General features: G+C 45.3%; 1 protein-coding gene across 3 annotated transcripts in view; it reads right to left on the reverse strand.

The window, feature by feature from the left end:
- TRIM29 (tripartite motif containing 29) overlaps positions 1-5,308 on the reverse strand; it is a 44,234-nt gene extending 38,926 nt beyond the window's left edge. For 2 of the 3 annotated variants that reach the window (XM_033172061.1, XM_033172060.1), the window contains exon 1: positions 4,217-5,308. In XM_033172061.1, the coding sequence (XP_033027952.1) occupies positions 4,217-5,059 (843 nt within the window). In that variant the 5' untranslated portion in view covers positions 5,060-5,308. The remainder of the gene's footprint in view (positions 1-4,216) is intronic. The other variant, XM_033172059.1, reaches the window with a different exon arrangement.
- Between the last annotated feature and the right edge of the window lie 17,028 nt (positions 5,309-22,336).

Consider the following 22,336-nt stretch of genomic DNA (forward strand, 5'->3'; position numbering starts at 1 on the left):
TTTTTAAAAGCCAGTTTGTAACTCTCAGAGCATTACACCTAGCTGGATTTAAATTGGGTCAACCATTTTTTCTGTGTTTGGGCTCTTGGCTTTGACTCAAAAAGACATTAACACTTCCTTGGCATTGGCAGAGTGACAGAGTCCCCTTTTCCAAAGGTTTTCATATCAAGGCTCTCTCACCCCAGCCTCATATTCAGACCAGAGTGAGCGAGCAATGCTCAAAACCAAGTTCCAGTTTTTATCTACATGAGCAGCAAGAATCAGGTCAGGAGATTTCCAGTTAATTTCAGCTCCCCTCAAGTCCTGGCATGCCTTGTGAATCACAGCCTACAGGCAAAGCTTTGGAATGAAGCTGGGGAGGCCAGCAGATGGGGGAAAAGAAACAACAAGTTTCTAATCCCTTACTAAATGACGAACACTCATTGAAATGTCATCTTCTGAAATTCCTGCTGATGACCTCCATTTTATTTTATTTTTGAAAGTTACTATCCCAGGGGTATAATAATAAAAAAGGGTTTGTTACTTTCCCCAGTGTGTGCAGGCAAACAAAATTGTAGCTAAGGACATAGGAAGCTGTCTTATACCAGGTCAAATTATTTGTCCACTTAGCCCAGTCTTATCGACATTCATATAATTGTCGAATTGGAAGGGATCCTGAGGGTCATCTAATCCAACCCCTCTGCTATGCAGGAATCTCAGCTAAAGCATCCATGACAGATGACCATCCAACTTCTGCATGAAAGAGAATCCACCACCTTCCAATGGAGTCTGTCCCACTGTCGAGCAGCTCTTATTCTAGACTAAACGTACCAAATTCCCTCAACTGTTCCTCATATGGCTGGGTTTCCAGACCCTTTATCCTCTTTGTTACCCTCTTCTGCACACCTTCCAGATCACCCCATGGTGTGATCTGAAGAAGGCAGAATAGCGTGGTACTATTATTCCTTCCCTTGATTGGGACACTATACCTCTGTTTACGCAGTGTAGAATAGCATTAGCTTTTTTTGCTGCTGCATCATACTGTTGGCTCATGTTAAGCTTGTGGTCTACTAAGACCTCTAGATCCTTTCCCCATATACTACTGGTAAGCCAGGTGTCTACCATATTATATTTGTGCAGCCGGTTATTCTTGCCTAAGTGTGGAACCTGACATTTATCCCGGTTGAAATTCATTTTGTTTGCTTTGGCCCAGTTTGCCAATCTGTTCAGTTCATCTTGAATCCTATTCTGTCTTCTGCAGCATTAGCTACCCCTCCCAGTTTGGTGTTATCTGAAAATTTGATGAGCAGTCCCTCAACTCCTTCATCCAAGCCATTTTAATAGATGTTGAAAAACAATGGGCCCAGGGCAAAACTCTGACTAGCAGCAGCTCTTCAGGGTCTTGTGCAGAGGTTTTCCACATTACTTGCCATCTGAACCTTTGGAGATGGGCAGGATTGAACCCAGGAGCTTCTGCATCCAAAGCAGTGAGCTATGTGCCTTCCCTGATACATCAGCACATGTTTAAGGGTGATCCAGATCCCTAGTTAGTCCCACATGCTCGTCATCTCTTTAACCCTCTCAGTAGTTTGTCCCACGAGACATGATGTTCTGCTGTTAGGGATGGGGAGAAATTTGGTTCAGTTCACCTTGAAGGCTGAATCTATCAAATCCTCCCCTTTCAAAACAAAACAAGAACCGAAACACAGCCATCCACTGAAATCCGCACTTCTCGAATTTTGTGATGCATCGTTATAATAATGTGCACAAAAATGCATAAGTTAGGGAAAGCATGTGGCAAAATGCATTTATTAGCGACAATAGCATATACAAATGCATTATGTTGGGGGAAATTGCATACAAAGGTGAGTGTTAAGAGAAGTGAGCACTTAAAATGCTGATGAATTTTCATGAGAGCTTTTAAAAAAAATCACAAACTTTTGCAGAAATGTGAACAACTGGACTTAAAAGTGGAAAACAAATGAGGAACCAAGAGATTGACAGATTAGTCCATCCCTATGTGCGGATCTGTTTTGCTGTGTCCAATCTCTGGGCTCCCAGGTATCCTTCCAGGCTTTCTTATGGGGACATTACCTATCAGGGTTGACAGTACTGAACTTTATATACTACTTGCTTGACCTCCATTAGGATTATCATTCCCTCTAATAACAAACTCAGGGAATGAGTGCCAATTTGGGAGCCACTGGGCTCCTTCGGGAGGACGCGCAAGATTTAAATTGAATCAGCAGCAGCAACTGGATTGCATTCAAAATGGGGTCACTGGGAAACAAGATGGAGGTGTCAGCCTGCTTCTGGGGAAAACCCTGGGGATAATTCAGCAACACCTGCTAGCCGTGAAATGTTGGGTGTCAGTAGGAAAAGGGAAAATGGAAGACACCATGGTGGGGACAGATTGGAGAAGCCTAGAGGAGTGCATTGCTGGCTGAAATGCTGGATGGGATTTAAAGGTGAGAATACATTGATTTTTGTTGCTGCTGCGAATCCTAAAATTATACACTTCCTGTTGAGGATGCCTCTGGCCAATCTTTTGACTGGCCTGGCTGTTTTTATAATGCCATCTATTTCTTTCCAATGCCTATTCTTTAGCCGTTACATGTAGGAAATTATTACCTCATGAGCTGTCGCTTAGTTGAGAAAACACATCAGATAGAGTTTTCAATGGGTGCTGCAGCCATTAGCTTCCCCTAATTCTCTACCTCTTCTTAGGTAAAAGAAAATACTGAAAATCCTTTCATTAAAAAAAAAGTCTTCTCACCTCTTTCTGAGAGGAATTTTTTGTGATTATTGTTCATATGTCTTTAAAACTATTTTGTGAGGCTCCCTGTATAAAACATGACTCTACCTTTTTAAGACACTGGGCACCTTCAATATTGAAGGTGCTGTACCCAAAACAGAAAGAAAAGGGAAAGAAGATCCTTTGAGAAAATAAACACCTCTCAAAGAAAAATAGGGAGACAGAGAAAAAGAGAAGAGAGAGTGATGTTAAGTATTCTGGGGGCAGAATCTTGAGGGGTGGACACTGGAAACATCTAGCCAGGGTCTTTATCCTCTCATATCATTCAGGGAATAAAAAGTCCAAAAATATTTGGGTTTATCTATATTACCCCCTTCCTTCCAGGTGTTTTCTGAGGTAAAAATCCCCCTTCTACAGTAACGGAAAGGTGTTAAAATCCTCCTGTGTGGTGTAAGTCCCCCTCAGGTGAGTACATCCTTATTCACCCTGCAGCGCTCTGTCATGACAAGTTGTACCTGCCTGCTAAAACTATTCTTTCCAGAAATATGAGGGCTAGGCCATAGAAGTTTCCGGCAGTCTCTCCCTCTCTCTCTCCTGCACAAAACCCATCAAGCTTTAACCCATCAATCACCCATGCCTTGTAAACTGTTCACTGTAATTGTCACTCAGCTACTTTACAGTGCCAGAAACACCCATACAACAATGACCCTCACTTCAGTTCAAGAGCACAGTAATATCCTGTCTTCCATTCTCTCTCTCTACCTTCCATGCCTGACACACACCCCAGGTCCCACAGACATATGTCCCGACAGCTGCCATGAGCACACATCCAGATTATACCAACAACCCAGCTTCTGACTTCCAAGTGTCACAAAGTGTCAGAGGATGGCACTTGGGGTCCCCCCCCTTAAAGGTATGAGGACCCAGGCTGTCCTTCATCTTGACAATCAATAATTAGTCTGCACATGCATGCTCCTTGTTTGCGAACTCCAGCATCAAGCAGCAGTTGGAATACGTGAATCTGCCAACACCAGAGAGTTTCATAACATTTTGCCTCAAAATACTTCTAAGGCAAAAGGTTTTAGCTCAGTGGTTGAGCATCTGCTTTGCATGCAGAAGGTTCCAGGTTCAATCCCTGGCAAGTAGGTCTGGATATAACCCCTGGCTGAAAGAGCTTCTGTCAATCAATGTAGACAATACTGAGCCAAATGGACCAAATGATCTGACTCAGTGTCAGGCAGCTCTTCCTATATCCCTGAGTGCACTCAGTGCACACATATCAGGGTGCAAATCACCACATGTCAAGTGATGGGCATGCATGTGTGAACCAGCCGGACAGGCCCACTGTATCACATTTATGTCATTAGACATAAGAAGGATTGCTGGGTTGGAAATGGGGTACTTGAGACTGAATCAAGATGTCTCACTTCCTGGTATGGAAAGAGTAAAGGTCCAGTATAATATGTAGGAAAGGAACATTACCTCTTTGCCAGATTTCTCAATCTCTACCGTCACCGTGGTGTGGTTCTTGTGCTCCTGGAACATGCAGAGGTAACAGATGCAGACCTGGTCTGTCTGGCAGAAAAGCTCCATCGTCTTGCCATGCACAGGGCATTTCCTGGCTTCAAAGTCCTTGATGGGGTCAAGGAGCTGGTGATCCCGGAAGGCAGCCCCTTCAAAGTGAGGCTTCAGATGGAGCTCACAAAAGCTGGCTTGGCACACAAGGCAGGACTTCACAGCCTTCTGCTTGTTGTCAATGCAGGAGTCGCAGAGGACCTCTTCGAGGACCCGGGGCCTTGAACTGGACCCTCTGCTCACCCGGTTGAAGTTGGATCTCTTGGTGTCTCCTGATTCCCCAAGGGACACAGTGGGTTTCCTCAGATCTCCAATCTGCCCACTGGAATACAGTGACTTCTTCACATCCCCATCACTGATGAAGGTTTTCTTTGTTTCCATGTTGTATATAGACTTCCTCAGGTCCCCTCTTTCTGGGAAGGACATCTGGGACCTCCGAGGCTCACCTAGAGGCATGGAGGGGAACGCTGGCTTCTTGCCCTCCCCGGACTCCATGTTGAAATAGGTTGACCTCTTCTCATCGGATTCAACAAACTGGATGATTGGCCTCTTCCAGTCACCCCCAGAATATATCGATTTTTTGAGCTGTTCTATCTCCAGCGCAGGGATGGTATTATTCTTGTTGACATCTTTCTCCCCTTTGTTTGGGCTAGTCTGTTTCTTCCCTTCTTCTGCCTCTTTTGGTGGAGAGGCGGGGGTCTTCACGTCTTCTGACTTACTTGTGGTCCCATTTGCTCTTGCTGCCTCCATCCCGTAGCTTTTTTCTCCTGGCCTCAACACTTTATTTTCTCTCTCTCTCCTGCAACTGTCAGGAAACGGCAGAAGTCGTGGACTACCTTACCCTTTCACAAAAGCCGGCAACCTCACTGGCTGCTGTCCCGGCAAGGAATGGAAGAACAATACGTCAAAAGCTTTACCTAAATGCCACACCTGAAAGATGGGGAGGAGAAGTGAGATACCTGAATTACACTGGGCAGAGAGAGAGAGAGAGAGAGAGAGAGAGAGAGAGAGAGAGAGAGAGAGAGAGAGAGAGAGAGAGAGAGAGAGAGATGTTACAAAAGGCACCAAGAGAGCCAGCTGCATAGTTAATTATACAAGCCAGCCCACACCCAAGAACATTCTTGTCTAACCAGGTTTGGGAATGAAGGGTTGTTTATGTGTCACTTTTTTTCTTTCAAAAATAATTTTCATTAAGAGGCAGCAACCAGTTCTGCTACCTACTTCGAAAATAGTTGCTTCTGTTTACAGCAGGAGTGGAGTGACCTTCTCTGGTGCACGAGCAGGATTATACATAGAGTGTAAGGTACAATAAGGGGGGGGGGAGTGGACTGCTTGCGTGTACATGCAACTAGTCTTGCCATTGGAATTGATGCAAAGAGTCATAGACAGACTTTCATACATAATGAACATAATGCAACTAGTCTTGCCATTGGAATTGATGCAAAGAGTCATAAACAGACTTTCATACATAATGAACTTTCATACATATTAGAGTTTCCAGGCCAATAAGTCCTAAGATCAGACCCTGAAGTTTTTGGTTTGGTTTAAAAAAAGAAGAAGAAAAGCTGCACAGAGACATCAGGATTCTCCATGAGAACTAGAAGCAGAAAATGTCTGAAGCTGAGAGTCTCAGCTTCTGACATTGTTGTTTGAATGCCTTCACCGCAACACTTTACTAGTTTATCTAAAGGATGCTGAAATTACAACATTCTGCACGCTTACTCTCTTGACAAATGGTGAGAGAATGAGAGGGAGTGGAGATCGGCAGAAATGTCTTCATTCACCTATGAGTATTCATGTGGGGAAGGCCCATAGCTCAGTGCTATTAGCATCTGCTTTGCGTGCAGGGGGTCCCAGGTTCAATCTCTGCCAGAAACCCTGGAGAGCTGCTACCAGTCAGTGTGCACAATACTAAGCTAGATGGACCAATGGTCAGACTCACTATAAGACAGCTTCCTATATTCCTGCCATCCTGGTTATTTATTCTGATTCACCGTGGACACACACACACACCCCAACACACGTCAGGTCTTTTCCTCTCTCAATGGCCCTCCAATTATCTGCGCACCCAGTTAGTTCAAAGCTTTTAATAGCTACCAGAACATTTCAATAAATGTGGGCATTGTGCGCGTCTGTGTTTATAATTTTCCGCACTAGGATTTCATTAGTGCTAAACAATAGGCCTTGCCTGCTCCTTTACAGAAGCACAGGACATGTGCTTTAATTGTTTAAAAACGCGGGTCATTAAACAAAACAAAACAAATTGCACGGGCTGTTTATGACTATATATGCTGGGCTTAATCCCTCCTTCCCCTGCTGCCGCCGCCTTCCTTCACTCTCTGCTTCTTGGGTTGAGGTGATCTCTTAAGACAATAGCCTTTGGGGAACTTGAGTCGATTAAGGAATGTTCTAGGGTGGAGATCTGTGTTCTCAGATGTACTGAGGCAAATATGTAAGGCTTGCCCGCTTTTGTTCCGGATTTAACACTTCAAGTAGCCAGCCACTGATCTCTGCAAAATAATAAAGGAAGCGCTTCCACAAATGTTCCATTCAACATGGCTGGTAAGGACATAAGCACTGTGTGGAGAAGTGTGTGAAGAAATGGTAATCCCTGGTGCTCAGACTGGGAAATGTTATGCCATTTTTGTTGTCCAAACCTCCCCAGATAACAGTTTCTGGTGAGCAGCCTACTGCAGGACTGATTCCCTCACGAGGAAGTTTGTGACACTAGTGTTTTGTTTATAATCAGAATCATAGAATCGTAGAGTTGGATGGGACCCTGAGGATCATCAAGTCCAAACCCCTGCAATGCAGGAATATGCAGCTGTCCCACACAGAGATCGAACCTGCAACCTTGGTGTTATCAGCACCAACTGAGCTATCCAGGCATCATTGGCATTAATACAAAAAATATGCAGCTTAAAGAACAATGAGACAAGCTCTGCAGGATCATACCTATGGTCCAGCAAGGGCACCATCCTGTTTCAAAACTAGCCAGTCAGATGCCTCTGAAAAGACTGCAGGCTTGATGGCAATATCCAGGGGTGACTGGTGTCCATAGGTAGTGGTAGGGCAGAAGGCATGGAGCCCAACAGTAGGTGGCACCAGAACAAATGACAGGCAGAGCCAACTCATTCTAGTTCTGTCCCCCATCAATCCCTTTGCAGAAATCTGCAGGGCAACACTGAGACTAAGAAGGAAGAAGCTAGCAGGCAGTGCCACCTCCTGGACTGGTTGTAAGAAAGAAGGCAGGCATGTGGGGGCTGTCTGAAGGCAGACGGAGATTGGTGGGGCAGAACCCCATCTGCTGTAATGGAGCATTGTCATCAATTGTTGCCCCCAGTAATGGGTATTTAGAGCCATATTGCCTCAGAATCTGGATATTCTATATAGCTTCCATGACCTCAATTAATATAGATAATCCCATGTTTTTTATCTTATTCCTTTTTTTAAACCATGTAAGCCAGCAATCATCCATCACCACACTTGGAGGCAGCATATTCCATAAATAAGGATATGTGGTGTGAGAAAGGTCTTTCTTTCACCCACCCTGACTCTGAAGCCAAATAATTATATTGGATGATCCCCAACATTAAGGATTATGAGGGGAAATGCCCCTTATTCCACTTTCTTCCACACTGTGCATTATAATGTAAAGCTAAGTTCTATTTCTCCTTAGGCTTTTCTTTTTTAAAATAAAAAAGAAAGAAATGTATTTAGTAGAAGTAACCCCTCAATCATTTTGGTTTTCCTCTTTTGCTCCTTTTGAGTTAGGAAAGCTGGCAGCTGGCCAGATGCTGCTAGACTTTGATATGAAGTTGGTCCCTCCAAAGCAAACATCTTGCAGAATCTCCAGCTCTTGAAGGCTTCATCTTGCAAGCCAATGCAAAAGATTAAGAATGCTGCCTGGGAGCACGGCAGCTGGAGGGATACACTGGCCCTCAGTAACTTCATCACAAAGCCACATCAGAATGGCTAGCTGATTGGCTACATGGCACCTGACATCATCATGTCCACAACATGATCCCTGATTGGCTAGAATAACACCACAAAGAAGCTCTATAATTGGTGCTGAAGTAGCAGCACATTAAGGATGTAGAGAGGGGGGAAATGTGAAAGAGAGAGGACAGTAATTGGGGGGGGTCACTGTACGGACTTCTCAAACCACCTGAAATATTACTTTCCACATAGAACCTAACAAAAATTCAACATATCACCCATTGATCTGCCTGGTTTTATCTTCTGCAATTATCATGAGCATGCTGGGTCAAGGTTAGAATCCTATGCATGTCTTCTTCCTTCTCTAGCAGAATCAAGATATGCAAACTATGTAGGTCAGTGTGAGGGGTAGGGACACGAAGGATTTTCTGTGTCCTTCTACAATTGCTCAGGCCCGCTTCTTGCATTTATTTAATTTTTAGGTTTTTGCACGTGTGTGCAGAGAGCCACAGTTTGTCAATAGTGGCCCATGACTCATGTGTCAGCCAGCCACTGTCATTATAATCCTTCTGTCATCTCATTCTACTCAAGGCATGTCTAGACAGTGTAGGGTGGAGTGGGGGGAAGTGAGTGGTGGTGATGGAGTGCTGGAATCAGCGCATCTTAGGCTGTGGAAGCAATCACATCCTCTTCGTTTCCCCGAACAAGCACTTCAGCAGATGTTCCATTCGCCATAGCTATTAGCCCAAGTGAAAGTAACCTGATGCTATGGGTTGTATGACTCTGTCCATTTCTACTTCCTTCAGTGTCTCGTTTTCCCAATTGTTAAGTTCATTTCTCCACATTTCCACTTCAGTCTTAGTCTGTAGCTTCTTCTTTTCACGTTCTCGTGAAAGTTCAGTGCATTTCAGTGCAAATTTTTCCTAATATGTGCAGGTCTGTATGCAATTTTATCAAATTGATGCATTTTTGGCCACTTGATTTCCCCAAATATAATGCATTTTTGTATGTTATTTTCACTAATATTTCCATTTTTAGTCACACTTTACCCCCCCCCCCCATATAATGGTATCATGTAGGTGCTTTCAGTGTACTCCTTTCAGTACCTGTTAAAAACATTTTTGTTTAGACAAGCCTATCCAAATATGTAAAATGTTGATGTTGGCTTTAATCTGTTTTTAGGTTTTTACTGCTTTAAACGTTTTTGAGTATTTTAAATAGTTGCTTTTAACTGTTTTTACTGATAATTTTATTGTTTTGTTCTCATTGTAAACTGCTGTGAGGTTGTTGTTGTTTTTTCATCATAAACAAGCAGTGTATACATTTTATGAAATAAATAAAATAAAAAGTATATGCACTTTTGTAAACATTGCTCGGATGGTGAACTGCACTGGAAAATTCAGAAAAGTATGAATTTCAATGGATGGCTGTGTTTTTGTCTGTGTGTTGCTTTGGAAAATGCAGGTAAAGTAGGCTCAGCTTTAAATACCAACTGAATTGAATTTATCCTTCATCTCTACCAGATGCAGCAGGAAATTTGGTCTATGAAGTTCACCCAACTTACCAGCGCCTTCCTTCTAGTAGACGTAACCTGAGTCAATCTCTTTCAGGCTGCATGAGAGTGCAGGGCACTGAACTCCTCCCTATTCTGTCCCAGCCAGATTTTTCCTTAAAGCAAAACTCCCAAGTGAATTGGTGTAGATGCCAGCTTGGGAAAGCCAAGGGAAGTTAAACAGGTTTCAGCAAGACTAGTCATATTTATTAGGAGGCTTTTGTTCAACTATCTTTAAATCCAACCTTTCAGAAGACAGGGACACGGGTGGTGCTGTGGGTTAAACCACAGAGCCTAGGGCTTGCCGATTAGAAGGTCGGTGGTTTGAATCCCCGCAACGGGGTGAGCTCCCGTTGCTCGGTCCCTGCTCCTGCCAGCCTAGCAGTTTGAAAGCACGACGTGCAAGTAAATAAATAGGTACCGCTCTGGCGGGAAGGTAAACAGCGTTTCCGTGCGCTGCTCTGGTTCTCCAGAAGTGTCTTAGTCATGCTGGCCACATGACCCGGAAGCTGTACACCGCCTACCTTGGCCAGTAACACGAGATGAGCGCCGCAACCCCAGAGTACATTACCACAGGGCCTTCTCAGTGGTCAAAAGTAAGCACTTTATGGCAAAATACATTTGGAATCTCTCTCTCTCTTGGGGGGGACGGCACTGCAACATTCAGGGAAGCCCCCCATCCAATGGATAGCTGTGATCTCGCTTGTACATTAGTCTCAGATGTGTGGCTCAGGTATGTTGGTGTCGGAATTTGCAAAGATAAATAGCCTCGCAGATCCCTTGTAAAAACCTTCCTATCTCAGAAGGCTTTTAATAACTTGTTGCTTTCTGCTATCTAGTATTTCTATAACAATGCAGTCTGTGTTTTGGAATGCCGTGAAAACATTTTTATTTAGGCAAGCATTTCCAGAATCTTATCTGGTCACTTTAATATTCTACTGCAGAAGTGGGGAACTGCAGGTTCAGGAGCCGAACATGGGTCTCCATACCTCTCTGTCTGGCCTTCAGGACTCTGTCTCACAGGCCCTGCCTTGCCCTCTCCCTGAGTGTTCTTGCCCAGCTGGAATATGTCCTTGAACTCTGATCGTGCCTCTCGCCATTTATGTGCTCTGCATGCATTTAATTTTCTTGGAAATCACTTAAGGGGCTATGATTATAGGTGATTCATGAATATTCTAAAGAAACAAACACAACTCATGCAGTTTTATTGCTTGTTTATTGTTTTGCCGTTAATGTTGTTGCTTGATATTGTTTCCACTTTGCACACTGCTCCAAATGTTTTGCATGAATCGGAGTACAAGGGAAAAAACCCATCGAGTCAAGCATGGTAGCTCCTCTACCCCCTCCTGGAAGAAAGAAGGCGCTTGGAATATTACAGTCTGAAATTCCTTCTCTGACCTACCAGGGCTACAGGCTTTGCCAGATAGCTTCCCACAGACACGTTTTGCCAGTTCCACTTTCAATTTGTGTTATCTTTGGCCCGGGCTTCAAATTAGTCTTGTTCACAGCTGACTGTAACTGGAGCTTCACACGGGATTTTTCTGGACTGCAGCAAGTCTTGACGCCGCTTGCAACAACCAATTTAATCCTCCTTGGCACAGGATTAGCAGATCCACGGAGTTTGCAAATGGACAATTTAATTTTTTTCTTACTGGGACAGAGGGCTGAAGAGATCCATTGAAACCCTACACTGGGTGATCACTGGCACTGTCATCAGGTTGGTTTCTGACCATCCATGCACAGAGAACATAACCCAGGATTGCCTACTTTTACTGGCAGGAACACCCCAGGGTCACATGCCGAGATCTTTCCCATTACCTGCTTTGTCAGGTATGGGGAGGCTTTGGCCCTCCAGGTGTTGCTGAACCGCAACTCCCATCATCCCTTACCATTGTCATGCTTGCTGAGGCTGATGGGAATTGTAGTTCAGTGAAGTCTGGAGGGCCAAAGTTCCCACACCTGTGTTACATGATCCTTTGGGATTGCCAGGGATTGAACCTAGGACTGTATGTATGTAACACTTGTGCTCTACAATTGAGCTACAGCCCTTCCCTGAAAATATCTACCCGACACTAACTGATCAAAATTTCCCTTCACTTCCAATTTGAAGTTGTTAGCAGCTTCAATGTCAGTGGGGGAAGGATGGGTGAAATGTGGACACCTGTCTTTGCCCCATTCTTTATGTGTCTAATAGCAACTTCCTGCATGGAACCTATTTGGATAAGGGAAAAGTTGCAGGGGGAAAGATTAATTTCCACCTTCTCGGCACCATTTCCCTGTGCCTGCTCTGAAAAAGATGTCAAGAGATCCAGTCATGCATTTCCTACCCACGCCCTATTTACTTCCAGCTACAGAGATCAGGCAGGAGATTTGAAGCAGGGGGGTGCCCAATTTTCTCATATGAGCCACCTAGACTGGAAGTCTGAGTCACAGAGCTAGGGAAACCCTATAAAGCATCTTTAAGTGTCACTGTGGAATCCAGAGTCCTTTGCAAATCCCAATAAAGCAAGCTTCACAACAGAGCTGTGAAATAGGTCAATTGCGCAGGTTACTAGACCTGTGTAAACAAACAAAGGAGGGACACAGCCAAGAAACAGGGAGCAAAACCTGCTGAGATATGTGTTTGAAGGATTCTCCATGTGCCACTTCTCTCCTTTGATGCAGAGTGAGCATATCTCTGCTGCTCCTGTGCATCTTCTCCCCTTCATTTATGGGACTCAAGACTCCATGTGCTCCAGCTGTCCCTGTTTAGGGCCGCATTCCACATCTCCTGGTACAAGTCTCTGGTCAATCACTCTCTGTCAATTGCCCCTGATTTATATTTGGCAGTGCCTCATTGAAATGCAGTTAGAATGGATTACAGAAGTTGTCATTTTTTAGACATCAACAACTCCCATCCTCCTCCCCCCCCATCCACTTTGGGGGTCTCTTGGAGTTGTATTGCTGAGTTGGAAGCAGATGCACCTTGTTTCTGCTATACCCACATAAAAAATGCACGTTAATGGACACAAAATTACCATGTGGCACGTAGCTACAGATTGGGAAGAATTGGGTTTTCCTTGCACTGTAATGAGGAAGTACCTAATTTGTACTTCTTGAACCAATGCACAAACCGAAACACAGCTTTGAAATTTGCAGTGCAGTTCTCCAGTCAAGTAATCTGTATAAAAATATATATATCAAGGCAAGGTGTGCCTTAAAATGCATCTTTCTGTGAAACCAACATGCAAAAACACATCTTAGCAGGGGAAATTGTTTTGCAAAAGTGTGTAAAGAACTGCAGGTAAGATAGGAAATAAAGGAGAAACTGAAACGGATTTGCCGCCCCCTAATATCACACTCAACCCCAATCCCACCCTGCTTTGAGCCCTTTCTTCTGACATGAGGTCATGTGCAGCAGCAGTCTTCAAAAGAAATGCTTTAGCACTAGGAAAATGCAGCCCCAATGTGCAGCAAGAGGCTGTGAGCCCATCATTTGGGAGGTGTTTTCGCTGTGAGAAACTCCTGGGAGGCTATTGGGGAAAACATGTTGAGACAAGTGAATGCTTACTCACTCTGCAACTGAGTCACACCGCCAATTCATGTTTTCCCCCTCTTGCTTTCTCTCCATTTCTTTTTTTTAAAAATGAAGTGAAGAAGTTTGATGGGGTTGGGAAGGGAAATGTAGATGGGAAGGGAAAGAGCAAACACCAAGGAGACAGGGGCACAAAGAGAGGGAGCAGGGTGAAAACTAGGAGAAAGTAGTAACTGAAACTGCATACCTAAGATGGTAAACAGCAAGAGATAAGAGGCATGAAACAATGGAAGGTAAGGATAGATGGAGACCTCAGACTGGGGTCAACTGGGGGGAAAAATATCAGACTAATCCCAGTGTAATCTTGATATAACAATTGCATTTGTATAGCTCAGTTAGTAGAGCATAAGGCTCTTAATCTCAAGGTCATGGGTTCGAGCCCCACGTTGGGCAAAAGATTCCTTCATTGCAGGGGGTTGGACTAGATGACCGACATGGTCCCTTCCAACTCCACGATTCTATGATCGGGGTGGATCACCAGGTGTTGCCCTGCAGGTGTCTTCCAACTCCATCAGCCCCAGCCAGTATGGCCAATGGTCAGGTTTGGTGGGTATTGGAGTCCAGAAGCAACTAGAGAGTTTTGTAGCAACGTAGCTGCTTTGAGCTGGGTGGGAGTAATTTCAAACTAATTCGGAATAAAATGAAAAGTAGAGCACCCCACTGTGCAGCCTGGATAGCTCAGTTGGCTAGAGCATGGTGCTGATGATGCCAAGGTTTCAGGTTCAACCAATGAGTTGCAGAATGAGTTGCAGAATGAGTTGCAGGACCATAATTCACCTTATTGGGTACAGATTTTTCTGAGGAAATGGGTATAGCAGTCTTCACCAACCTGGTGCCCGGGGCTGATCTGGAGGGCATCAGGTTGGCCAGTGTATGGGTTCAAGGCTGTACTAAAGGTCTAAGATACCCCATCACAAACCAGAAGTAAGCTTAGCGCAGCACAGGTTGATATCAGGAGTTTGAATTATCAGCACCTGGCATTTGACCCTTGAGGTGTATATTTTTAGAACCCACCTTATTTTTGTGATTCTCAGTTGTTTAAAGCTGTGTTTTAATGTTGTAACCCATGCTGGGACCTTACCATGGGCGTGCCCGGGGGGCAGGGGGGCAGCTGCCCCCCCTAGAAGCAAAAAAAAAATTAAATGGTTATCTGCAGCCTGAAAGGGAAAAAAAGCTTTCCTCCTGAAAAAAAGCTCAAGACTGGTCTTTCTCCCCCTCCCAAAATCTCAATAACAATTGAGCTCTTGCCCTCTTGCCAAGGCACAGTTGGCCACTGTGTGTGTGTGTGTGTGTGTGTGTGTTGCGCCGGCTGTTTCCCCCTCCCTCATGCCGACAAAGAGCAGGTGTGCCTATCAGAGACTGCACCCTGCTTGGTCAAATGGGGATACAGGCTGAGACTTGGGCAGTGTCAGGGGGCGAATCCAAGGGCTGACCATGGTCTTAGCCTGGGTTCTCATCCTTCCTCGTCAGCCTGCTTTTTGTATCCACGCTACATCTGCTGGCAAGAGAGGAACAGTTTCTGAATTTGCCAGGATTCATCATTGCAAGGGAGCTTGGGAAACTGAGTTCCCTTGCATGGTGAGCAGTTCCTTTGTGAGGACTGAGGATCCTGGGAAACTGAGTTTTTCAGCCATTTGGGGCTTTCTGTTGGGGGGGGGGTGTTTCTGTTTTTTGAAGCTGTTTTTGTTTTTGAACCTGAATGACCATGGCTTCCCCCCCCCCAGTTTTGATCCTACCAGGCCCCTGCTCAACGCAGACGACCCCATGACAGGCATAGCAAGGTCAACGCAGAGGCCTAATAACAGGGCGGGAGGGCGGGCGATCCGATGCACGAAGCCAGGAGGGCTCCGACGCTGAGTGCGGGGTCATTTATAGGCTCTGGGCTGTCCATCAACAAATTGCAACATATGAATCTCCCCAACGACAGCCAGAGCCCAATCACAGTAGTGGCCATCCAAACTAACCCGCCCAGCAGCCGAGTGAAGGGTGGATAATCATCATCATCATCATCATCATCATCATTATGAATAATATTATTAATAACATTTTAAACTGCCTTTAAGAGCTTCCTGCCTCTGTGTCTGCATGACAAGAAAGCTCCACTACCCAAATTTCTGCTTGTCGTACAGCTGTTAAAGGCACAGGAGCCCTGCTGGAAACAGATGGTGGCAACCCTAACAGTTAGGTGAGATACCAGCTTAGCATCCCGGAGACGCCTGCCTTGCTAGCAAGAAACACAGAAGGGTGTGCTACAGCTTCTGTGGCTCCTCTTTTTTTTTTTTTTTTTGGACAGGTAAAACGTGCCTCAGCTTGCTGCATGGTTTCCCTTTGATTATCGCTGCTTCCTCTGTAAGATGGCTTCTCTGCAGGTTTTTATGAACACAGTTTGCCTCTGTGAAATCCCCGAGTAAGCAGAAAATGTGAAGCAAGAGCAGCTCTTTCTAAACCTCATGTTTCTTCCTGAATCAGAGGTTAAGGTTCAGCTACTTTTTCTTGCTTGCTTTGCAGGCAAGGCACACGAATCATTGTTTGTAGCTCAATATTGTCTACAGTGACTGGTGGCAGTTCTCTGGGGTTTCGGGCAGGGGCTTCTCCTAGTCCTACCGGGAGGTACCAGGGGTTCAACATGGGACCTCCTGCATGCTAAATTCCCCAGGAAGAGGGACTGCTTATTAAACCACGCTGGCAGTTGTAGTTCTGTGGAGAGAATAGAGTTCGAAAGCACGTCAAAAGTGCAAGTAGATAAATAGGTACCACTCCGGCGGGAAGGTAAACGGCGTTTCCGTGTGCTGCTCTGGTTCACCAGAAGCGGCTTTGTCATGCTGGCCACATGACCCGGAAGCTGTACGCCGGCTCCCTCGGCCAGTAACACGAGATTTGCGCCGCAACCCCAGAGTCGGACACGACTGGACCTAATGGTCAGGGGTCCCTTTACCTTTAAGTACACTCACAACCTCTAACTAACTACAATTCCCAGGGTTCTTTGGGGGAAGCCATGTTTTTTTTTAAGGTGGCATGATACTGTTTTAAATGCACAAATTGAGCCCAGTTCAGGCAGATTGCCAACATCAAAGCCCATATCTTGGTAAGAAAGACAGGCCACTCAGAATAATGATGATCGAGCTCTGGTGGCATTGGATTGGTCCTTGGCTTCAGTTGACTAAGTGCTCAGTGGTGACTCAAGTGCTTCAGCCTAAATGGCATCCTTGAGGAAAACAATTCAGTCCGCAAGGCTTGTTGTGTGAGAGAAATGTGGCTCTGGTGACCCATCAGAGTGAATATGTCACAGCCAGACTGCTGAGAGCCCCGGTTCAAGACCGACCCTGCTGGGTTCCCTCACAAGTGTGCTACACATTCCAGAGCAGTGCTGTCAATTTTAATGGGAGCCCAGAGCTCCTTGTAATGTTGCATTAGCCTTAATTCGTCAAGTCAACAATGGCTGCTTGTGTGTGTGTGTGTGTGTGTGTGTGTGTGTGTGTTATAAACGGCCAGTGTGAACACATCAGCCATGCTACTAATTCCCACTTTGTTCTGAATAGGGTTATTAATCCAACATCTTCGTGATTCCAATGGACAGGGCCCTTGGAATTAATTAGACTTGCTTTCTAATGAATCACTCTTGAGAAATTATGGCTCTGTAGAAAATTGCTTCCAACCGGGCTCAGATATCAAACAATCCAAGGAAATCGCAGATTGGAATACCGTAAGATCCCAGTTTCAGTCTTCCTTTCTTCCTTCTCTCGGAAAGTTGTTGGCATCTTGAGACTATGAAGGAAGACAAGCTTCCCAACCCACCACACACACACACACACACACACACACACACACACACTTACAGTATTTGAAGCTGTGTCAGATCCTTGGTCCATCCATAGCTGTCAACTTTTCCCTTTTTTAAGGGAAATTCCCTTATTCCGAATAGGAAAAGGGGAAAGTTGACAGCTGTCCATCCAGTCATGTACTGCCAACACAAGGAGTAGCCAATCTGGTATCCTCCAGTTGTTTGTGAACTCCAGCTGCCATCAGCCCCAGTCACTATGGCCAATAGTCAGGGGCATAAGATCCTAAAAAGAGCCTGTTTAATGAGGCAAAGGGCCCAACCAGTCCAGCATCCTGTTGTCACAGAAGATTTGATCCTGCTATGTGCTGTTTCAGGGAGCAAGGTATCAGGTGGGAAGAAGGAGACACTGGGCAAAGAGTCACTTGAAATACAGCACCCTGAAAATCATATCCAAAGGCATCCACACACAACCACCTCTTTCTCTTCCTAGGAAGATGCATCCAGTCGGTCCTCTTACTCTCCTTATGAAGAATGGTTGAGGGAGTTGGGTATGTTTAGCCTGGAAAAGAGGAAACATGATATCCATCTTCAAATATCTAAAGGGCTGTCACCTGGAAGATGGAACAAGCTTGTTTTCTCCTGCTCTAGAAGCAATGACTCGAACCAATGGATTCAAGTTGCGTGTTTAGACCTTTAACCTCCCCCAAAATAAATTCACACATGACTCAGATATTTGGTTTGGTTTTTGGCAGAATTTGGGCCACAACTTTATTGATTACAACCAAGTGAGTGGCTGCATAGGTTCTGGTTTGACTATCTCCCTGCACCCTTCCAGGCAGCCATGTCCCAGAGCCATGTTCGTAGGACAGACAAGGATGAACACCAGGGACAGCCGATGGAAGGTTCACCAATCAGCCGTTCTGATGTCCCCGGGACTCGGCCACTGGCTGGACCCCTTTCGGGGACGGACAAACCATTGAGTCCCTGGATTCCTGCACCAGAATATCCTGCATTTCCATAGGTGTGGCCACATCACGTGTCACGCCTATCACCTGAACCAGAGCCTATCCGCAACTTACAAGTTGTGACTAGTTGCTACGCGGCAGGTGAAACCCAAATGGCACCAGCCAATCAACCAAGTGGGGGAAATTCCTACTGTGCCCCTGTCCCAATGACAGACGACACACAACGGCATAGCAAGGTCAACGCAAGCCCTAAATATAGGGGGTGGTGGGTGGGTGTTCCGATGTGTTAAGCCCCAAAGAGGGAGCTCAGCAGCCTCTCATGGGCTTAAATAGGTCCCATGTTGCTGCATTTTACGATGCCCCATTGGCCAGATTTCACCCCAGCAACCTGGGACCGACCTATCAGGGGTTGTGGCCTTGATTTCCAATTACCCCCACAACACTGGGTCAGGTTGCAGGTCGCACCGCAACATGTGCCCTCTTTCAATGGAGGACCTGATTTACAAGAAAGGGAATTCCATCTAAACACCAGGAAGAACTTTCTGGCAGTAAGAGTTGTTTGGCAGTGGAATGAACTCCCTTGGAAGCTGGTGGAGGTTTTTAAGCAGAGGTTGGATGGTCATCTGTCATGGATGCTCTAGCTGAGATTCCTGCTTTGTAGGGGATGGACTGGGTGATCCTCAGGGGCCCTTCCAATTCTGCAATTCTATGATTTTATTATACTTCTTCCTGCTTTGCTGCCTCTACTTCTTGCCTGATGCCCTAACACACCTGACCCAACCTGCAGCAAGTCAGGGCTGTCCCAGCCTGACTCAGGTGACACCCAAACGCCACTGAATCAGCTCAATTTGGTACGGGACTGAGGCTGCAGCTGAATCCAGTACACAGCCCTAATAAACAGAGATTTCAAGAACTGAACCAGAGACCTATTTTACACTGGTCATACACCCTACCAGTGAGCTAAGGGTCTCCCCACCCACTCAAAATTGAGAGTTTGATAGGACTAGAGGCCTTGTGGCACAAAAATCAACTAGATATTAAAGAACCCAAGTGATTAAAAACTCCCCTTTAATCTGTCCCAGCCTGGGAAAACCAAATCTTCTGGTACAACCTGCTCTTAGCAAACAGGCCTTTTGCACCAGCTCATTCCAGAAGCACATAGCGGACTGTGGGAAGATCTTCCGCAGAAGTGGCTGCAACAGATCAGTTAGCTGTTGATTACAGTTGAAGGAGGATGATTCCGTGTGGTTTGTGATCTCCAACACAGAGATGAGTGGCTTTAGGATCAGCGGGAAGCAGAGCAGGGACAGCTAATTGTTGCTGGACTACAGTTCCCATCATCCTTGAGCTCTGGGACTGATGGGAGTTCAAGTCCAAGAGCATCTGGAAAGACAGAGGTTTCCCATCTGTGAAGGGGCAGGGAACTGTTCAGTGTATGATCTTGGTGTATCTCAAATATGGCTCACCTTTGTGCCCAACCTATCATCCTCTGCAGTCAACATGGTCAATGGTCAAGGAAGATGGGAGTTGTTGTCCAACAACTGTTGGGGACCCAAGGTTTGGGTGTCCATGGTGCCTCTTTCAACTATCCCATCCTACAATCTCCTGACCTCATAAATGACTTGATGTCCCTTATGCTCACAATTCCTTTCAAAACACTCCTCAAACATTTGAACACATCTTTCCCCTCTCCCTTTGCAAGAGGTGATGAAATTTGGGCCAGTTCACATTTAAAGGCCAATCTACCTAATTCACATTTTCTGAAACAATCTGGGATCCAAAACACAGCCATCTTTCAAACTTTGCAATTCACTGGATTTTGCACTGGATTTTATCTAGCCAAATATTGTGTACAAAAACTAACATACCAGGATAAACTGTCGATTAAACTGCATGTACTAGTGAAGATAACATACCATAAAAAATACACTGCTGCATTTTAAGGGAAATGGCTTTGCCAAAATGTGTATATTAGCTAAAATTGCACGCAAACATGCATATACTACATTAAAATACTGATGAGTTTTTGTGAGGACTCAGGTGTGAATGTGAAGGACTGAACTAAAGAGTGGGAAAATGAGAAATGGAGAAAAACCGACATTGACAATTCACCTCTTGCCTCTGTCACCCTCCATCTCATCTGCTGACATATGGATTGTAAGCGCCTTGGGGCAGGGGCATTGTCTCTGTGACTCTGTAATGCACCCAGAAAGGAGAAGGAACAGGACAGTGAGAAAGTGGAGAGAAGGGAAATAGGGAACATTAGAGAGCTGCTGTCAATCAAACTGAACAATTCTAGGCTGGATGGACTAATGGTCTGACTCAGTATACAGCAGCATAATGTCTTCATATGAGTTCCCACACTAGCCAGGAGGATACACCCTGGAGCTGCAGCTGTAAAACACACCTGTTTCATGACCCTTAAAGCCCAACATTTATTTTTGCACCTGTTGGAGTTCCAGGAGCAAAGAGGCAGATCTGCAAGGGAGCACCCTTGGATGGATGGGTTTTTGTTGGCAAGAAGGTTTCGGAAAAGGTTCCTTTGAAGCTTCCTCCAGTTCTGCTTCATGCGGTGTGTTTTATTTGGCTCTGCTACCCAGTTGCTCGATTGCCTTGGCCCCTGTGCACTGGCTTGCTGTGTGAACGTTAGCTGATGCAGTCTATTCGGTTAATTGCAATTAACTTAAAAGCTCTGTCAAGTCCAGACTCAACCCGACGGAGCGTCATGGGACTGGCTGACGCCCAGAGAGTGCACACTGGGCTAGCCCCAGGCGCGTGGATGGCCTACATGAAGGCAAGGTGGGGCATGTGATCCTGCACTTGCAGCTCCACCCAGACCCCCTACCTCCTCCCTAGGGTTGCGGGGAGGGATTAAGAAGGAAGGGAGTGGGGAAGTCCAAGTTTGGAGATTCTACCAAGGTCTATAGCAGTGGCAGGGCTAGGGTCCACAATGTGTTCTCAGTACCACTGCTCAGATCCAGGAGGGATAACATCTGAAGAAGACTCTGCTATCCATTCTATTCTCTTATTTGGTGCAGGACACTCCCTCCCCCTCCCCCCAAGTGCCAATGATGTGCAATTGAAAACGAGGGTTGTCTCCATCTAAGTTGCACACTGAAATCAACAAACCTAAGTTAGTTGTGTACATTAAATTCAGTAGGTCTACTCTGAGTAGAACTACCATTGGCTACCTGTCTGATTTAGTAGTCTTTTTCTTTAGCGATCACTCGTAGCCAAATAAGATTGCCTTCCATGAACATGGTCTTGACAATGAGTCCGTAAGTGACTGTGGAGGCCAATTCTGGATCCATACATCCTTCCACAGTGGGGATATAGGTTTCCAGGTGGGAGTTGGTGAGGATTTGCCAAACGTGCCTTCCTCTTAGTTCGTTTCTCCCTTTTGTCCTGAGTTCATGCTTCTTCAAAGTCCATGCCTTTGGTAGAAACTATTCTCCAATTGGAGCACTCGTAGGCCAGTGTTTCCCAATTATCCATGGTTATACTGCATTTTTTAAAGATTTGTAAACCTCTTTTGTTGTCCACCGCTTTCACTTTCCGTTCTTAAGTTGGGAATAGAGTAGATGCTTAGTAGTACATCCAGAACAGAGGATCCATCATTTAACACATAATTAATATGTGGAACTTGCTGCCACAAGCTGCAATGGCCACTGGCTTAGATGGCTTGAGGGTTAGACAAACACATCGTCTATCCATGGCTATTTGTCATGATGAGACCACTTTCAGGAGCAGCAGGTCATTCACTGAATACTGATATGGGGGGGGCATCAGTTGGAGAGACAAGTTGCCTCCGAACCTTGCTGGTAGCCTCCCTGTAGGCATTGTGTTGAAGGGAACAGGATGTGGGGCTAAACAAGACTCTCCTTCAAATCTGGCCCAACAGGACTCAGTGGTTACATGGTGATGATGTCACTAAAGTGCATATGAAGTCAATTAAGGGTGAGAGCAAGTGAGGACGATGGAAACATATCCATGAACATTTCCCAAGGAAGATTGATAAAGCATTGGGAAAGGAGAATATTTTCAATGTGGTTAATATTTTTGCCCTCAAACAAACATGCACAGACCAATTTCTTTTTTAAAAAATGAATACCTATTCCTCTGCCATAATCAATAGTGGTGAAAGTTTAAAACTTATCCATCGTTCCTGGTTTGAACAGGAATATCTTCATTAAACAAAACAGAAGCCATTTTACAC

This window comes from Lacerta agilis, chromosome 15 (assembly GCF_009819535.1).
Source record: "Lacerta agilis isolate rLacAgi1 chromosome 15, rLacAgi1.pri, whole genome shotgun sequence".
Taxonomy (NCBI): Eukaryota; Metazoa; Chordata; class Lepidosauria; order Squamata; family Lacertidae; genus Lacerta; species Lacerta agilis.